At 49.3% G+C, this 5,409-nt stretch overlaps 1 protein-coding gene across 1 annotated transcript; it reads right to left on the bottom strand.

The window, feature by feature from the left end:
• Positions 1–2,902: 2,902 nt before the first annotated feature.
• ISF_09933 (serine/threonine-protein kinase Sgk2) lies at positions 2,903–3,881 on the bottom strand (the record flags this gene model as incomplete). Its single annotated transcript, XM_018853532.1, has 2 exons — positions 2,903–3,348; positions 3,398–3,881. 2 exons carry the CDS (start codon positions 3,879–3,881, stop codon positions 2,903–2,905), a joined length of 930 nt encoding a protein of 309 aa, XP_018699283.1.
• Positions 3,882–5,409: the final 1,528 nt, after the last annotated feature.

Here is a 5,409-nt window from a genome sequence, read left to right as displayed (position 1 = left end):
TTAGATTAATAGCTTAATAGCTTAAGTCTTTAATCCTAAGGAGATTACATAATCTCCTATCCTTTTTAGTGGCTAGTGTGATAAGCCTTCGCCTTACCTCACTCAGCCCCGCCTATACGTCTTACAGCATTCGTAATAACTAGGCCATTATTACTTAAGAGGTAGAAACGTAAACTACAAGAGAGGAGAAAAGATAATGCCGGTCGTATCTTACTAGTACATAAGGTTACCTAATTCCCTATATTAGGTAGGAGCCTTATTTGCATTAGCGTTACGCGGTTAGGAGGTCTTCCTATTAAAGTTCATTCGGGTTTATACTATTATTATAGCCATATAAACGTTTTTAGGGACTAGCAGTAGATAATCTTAAAGAAATTATTTTTATATAAGTTCTTTTTCTTCTTAATTAGGTACATTCTCTTAGCACCTCGTTAAAGGTAAACTTTTTATCACAGAAGTGATTATTATGATGGATGCATTTACGAAGCCATTGCTTATGGGCTTCACAGGGCGCGTAGTGACCTCTAAGCGTTAGCGTGTCAGGTCGCGGCCACCTCCGTAGGCCGGGCCTAGAGCACCAACTAGAACAGTACGGAAGCCTCCCACGGACGGATGCTCTGCAAATTTGCGGGGCGCCATATTGTACAACCGATTCACGGCGGAGTGCTGGTGCTGTGATACATTTCGGTCTCACGTATAACATAATGCAGGCACCTAGTAACTGGTTACAGTTTCTTCGGACACAGTATGATTCCCAGCGGGCCCACATTCATCTTCGAAAAGCTGCTGCCAATCAATCAGACATGCTTTCAGCCCCTGATAACGGGCGCTAAATGAAACTGACATATTTGCCATGAGTTCACCACCGGGGGTTGGCGGTAATAAACCGCCGGGGTTTTTTACTGCCTATGGTCAATTCATACTGTCATGTCTCCTGTTTACCTTTGGAATTCTTTTGTACCTAAAGCGCCATACTAACGTATATGTTATAACAGATACTGGTTGAGCGTCTTTCTGGAACATCATCTCCGCGGGATACATCTCTAGGAGAGGGGTGGATAGCCCATGGCGTTCACGGTTGACGAAGGGTTACGGTAGAGCGCTTAAAATATACGACACACCCAGTTACTGCTCTGCTTTCTGGCCATATGATGCAAGTGTACTGCGAGGTGACGAGGCTAGAGTGGATAGCGGGTATGAGCGCGTAGCGACCTCAGAGCATGTGCCCTACCAAGTGTCCGGCGCTAATCAAAGGAAGGGACCAAACGAATAGTCCTGCTTTTCATATCGATCGCAGAAGATACAAGCCAACTGGTAGCCGCTGTCACTCTTAGTGGTCGAGCGGTTTTGTCTTGGGTGGCCAGAGGGCAGGGCCGGGGGGGCTGCGACGCAAAATCGCCTCACAATGCGCCGCTGCATCAATAGCCACTTTGCAGTTTCCAGGTCCAATCAACTAACAGCCTGAAAGTTCCCTGTTCACTACTGCGCCGTGGTGGACGGGCCGCTGTCAGAGTCTGCGGTGGCGAAGCACACTCAGGGATTATTCTCCATCCATGCATGGGTACGAGAAAGTTATGGTTACCTGGCTGTCGAGCCGCCCGCAATTGAATTACAGGCACAAGACCTTTTCCTGTCGGCGGGAGGATTTTGCAAGTAGGGACCCATACCGTGGCCCCCCAAAACCGCTTCCGTGTCTTGTGGCTCATCTACATTCGGTATAGCTGGTGCGTCGCTGTGCAGATACATAGTTCCAACGAGCGGGCTCATAAAGAGCCTCGCATTGGTCACCCTGACTAATGCATACGAACCGAAACGAAGCCAACATTTGAAGTCAAAAGTGACTATTTAAAGCGCCCGTCACCTTGCCATACTCCTCACGCTAGCACCCACGCGGAGAGCTTTTGCAGTACCATCCAGCGCCTAAATCCTGCAGGGAGCTGCAAAGCTATTCTTGTTGTGCAGCTATATTACAATGCTGCCGTTCTATATACCTCACAACAGCATGGTTCTTGTCGCCCTGTAATACTATTTAAGTTTCATTTAGCGCTGACTATTTGTCCTTAATGTCAAGATTTGGACTATAAAGGCACATCCAGCTGTTGAAGACCCAACGTTGGCCAGAAGCGATTCTCGATACAAAGCACAGTCCCGAAATCTATTCAGAGATTTGCTCTAAAGCTCTTAACGCAAAAAAAAAACACTAATCAGCGCACACTTCTACTACCCAAAATGGTCCTTTATGTGTATTTGGTTATCTACCATGACCAAGGGCGAAGACGTGCCCCTGCGCACTGGGCTATTCTGATCACTGATCGTGAAGCCAAACAGGAGGGAGCCGTATACCATGCCGTGGGTTCCCCATTCCATGGCTACCACGCCGAAATCAAGCGAGACTACAACCTCGCTGCGACGAGGAGACGCCATACAATTATTCTTCTAGGCTACATGGATGAGGCATGGTTAGGCTCCCTTGACGCTACCGCCCACTCAATTCCCGCTCCAGGGAAGAGTCCAACCCCACTGGACCCATTTGCTGTAAGAGAAGCTGCCCTAACAGAGGCGTCTTGTGATGTTACAGTGACTAATCGAAGTGTCCAGGGGGAGAACTGTCAAACTTGGGCTTGGAACTTTGTTCAATACTTGGTCGATTTGGGCGCAATGGATCAGTCGGCTATTAGCCTTCTTGGGACGGCTTCGACGGAGTAGACCAGTCGTTGGGCTTGCAGGCGAAGTTGAGGAGGGTTGTATGCCAGACTCAATAACACTAGAAGAGATTGGAAGATTTGAACCGAATTTTAGTAGCAAAGCTTGCCAAGAGAAACACCATACGACCGGAGTCACTACTGTCCTCAAATCAGAGCCTGTCTCCCACCTCCCACAAGACAAATACGCTGTAGATTTATCAGAAGCCGAAAGCGTGAGCATACAGCTCGAAGGCTTCCACGCATTCTGGCTGGTTCAGAAACTGTGGTATATAGTCTTGCACCCACTCCGAGTCTGGCTCAGCTGTATATTCGGCTTTGCAGAATTCCCAATAGTCTGGATACCATCCAGATTGCTGCCAGTCTATGACGGAGACGACACGATGGGGCTTTTCCTGAGATATAATAATATTGCTAGGATGAAGGTCGGAGTGCGTGAAAACGACATCGGCGTCGTCCGGTAGGTATTGTCGGTATGGATCAGGTATATCAGTGGGTTCGATATCTGGCCAGTGCTCACCTTTCCCTGATGTCAACATTGCGGAAAGCCAGTCATGAAACTCTTTCACGCTTGTGAAAGGTCCAGCGCGTGGCAGAGCACCATTCGTAAAAACTATGTCGGAGAGTGGGTCGCGATTTATATGGCCTTGCAGTGTCAGTAGCAAGACGGTGTTTCGGTAGCATAATGAACGTACCAAGGAAGTGCTGGCCCGTTTCTTGTCGAAGAGAGCGTAGCTCCTTGAGCATAAATTGTAGCTCTGTACAGATCTGAGTTCGCTCTAAGCGCGATAGAGCGCACCACATATTCTCCAGTGTGATGCCAGATACAAGTTCCATGAACAGGTAAGTTAGATTGCCGTCCTGAGCCCAGCCGTATATTTCAGGAACTGGAACGCTGGGCAAAGCGTGCCATAATGCCCAGAGGCACTGTCCCTCGGCGATGGTAACCTTCGGCTCGCTTCCGAACTTCACAAGTAGGCCGAGTTCTTCGAACCGAACTGGTGGGCGTTCCTTGCAGTCTTGGTAAGATGGTGCTTGAGCAGCGCTCCTTGCAAATATCTCCAAAGGCGTGGGAAATGCGGCATTTTTACCATTTTTCAAAAAGAACGACGACGATCTGAAAGTGGCGGATGGCCCAGAGGGCAGCGATTTTGTTGATATCGTACGAGATGACTTCATTTTCGCGTGGCATGCTGGAGGAATACATGCGCTGCAAGCTTCTTTGCTCTATGATTTTAGCCTTGTTACTGGCGGTCGGGTGAACAATTTGCCGCACGGAGCTGTGTGGCCTGGCAGAATTGAGCTAGCCCGATAGGCACTAGCATTCTGTGTCCGATGGCAAGCTGAAGGCTAACGCTGTAAACTGAGCGACAGCGCACTGGTCGATCAGAAGTGCCAAGGTAAATACTTTTGTTGTACTGCACAGGCTAGCGGTAGGGGCAGCATCTTTCAGGCCAATTATGCGCCCCAGATGATGGCATCACGAGATGAGGAAGGTCAAAACAAAAGACCACCTATGACGCCGCAAAACAACTTCATGTGGGCAAGAGAAAAGAAAGAAACGGACTTGGTATATTGAGATCCTGTTCGGCGGATTATGGAAGGCTTCCGTAGACTGCAGTGCCTTAGTCGGGCCTTCGTGTGGCTCCTTAGTCGGGCCTTCGTGTGGCTGAGTATGGTTGTGTTGACAAGACCACCGATGCTTGTATCAGCTGGGCAGCCTCGGTTTTACTCACAGACAGCGAAGTCTCAGTTATGCGAGAGCAGCGTGGAGTACGTAGTAGGAGTAGAGGAAGCCGAGCGCAGAGCGCGACAGTAGTTGTGCGAGCGTCAACGCTCTTGCGCAGGCTCTCATACGAGAAAGCTGCGCACACAGCACAAACCTCTTGCGTAAGCGCTCGTACGAGAAAGCTGCACACACCGCACGAGCCACTGATTGGCTGAATTTGAGGGAAAACACCATCCAGGCTCGAGTGCCACCTTCTCACGCAGGCTCTCATACGAGACTCTAGTGAATGTCTTGCACATCGTCGGATTTGTTGCTGGCACAGCGCACAAGCTACTTTATAGCGACCCCATGCCCAGGTTTTTGCTCTACAAATCTTTCCTTTCTTCAATAAAACCTCCTTGAAAAAGTGTATACCGGCAATATGTTTGTTTGCATCTATGTCGTAGGACTTGGGGAGACCTCGCGCCAATAGGTCGAATTGCCCAGCAGCTACGGTGCTGGAAACCGCAGCCTGGCGTCCTTCCGTAGCCTGGCGTCCTTCCGTAGCCTAGCGTCCTTCCGGCGCCGTATCCGTGGCTGGTAGGTCATACGACCCGCCGCATACGAGAAGATTGTCCCAAAAAAGAATAAATAATCACAAATAGAGAAAGGCAAGTCTGCTTGTGTTAATAACCGAGTAACAATCTCTTCGTCTTTTGCTACCATCATCGTGGTCTATGCCTACACAGGTATAACAGACCATACTAGTTTTTGCAGGATCCCATGTCCTACGCGGGCTTCGGTCCGATTCCGTGTCCCACAGCCCATTTCACCACACCTGTCCACGGCTTCAGCACCGATGCAACTACCAACGACGCATGCACGCGTCAAACGCCATGCGGGAGACACTCGCCATTAAAGCCCATCAACCAATCTATGTACCTCCCAGAGGGACTTTATCCGACTTAGGCTAGGCGGCATAATCGGGAACATTAAGCC

Source organism: Cordyceps fumosorosea (assembly GCF_001636725.1).
Source record: "Cordyceps fumosorosea ARSEF 2679 chromosome Unknown scaffold_102, whole genome shotgun sequence".
Lineage (NCBI taxonomy): Eukaryota > Fungi > Ascomycota > Sordariomycetes > Hypocreales > Cordycipitaceae > Cordyceps > Cordyceps fumosorosea.
This window is presented reverse-complemented; position numbering and strand designations above follow the sequence as displayed.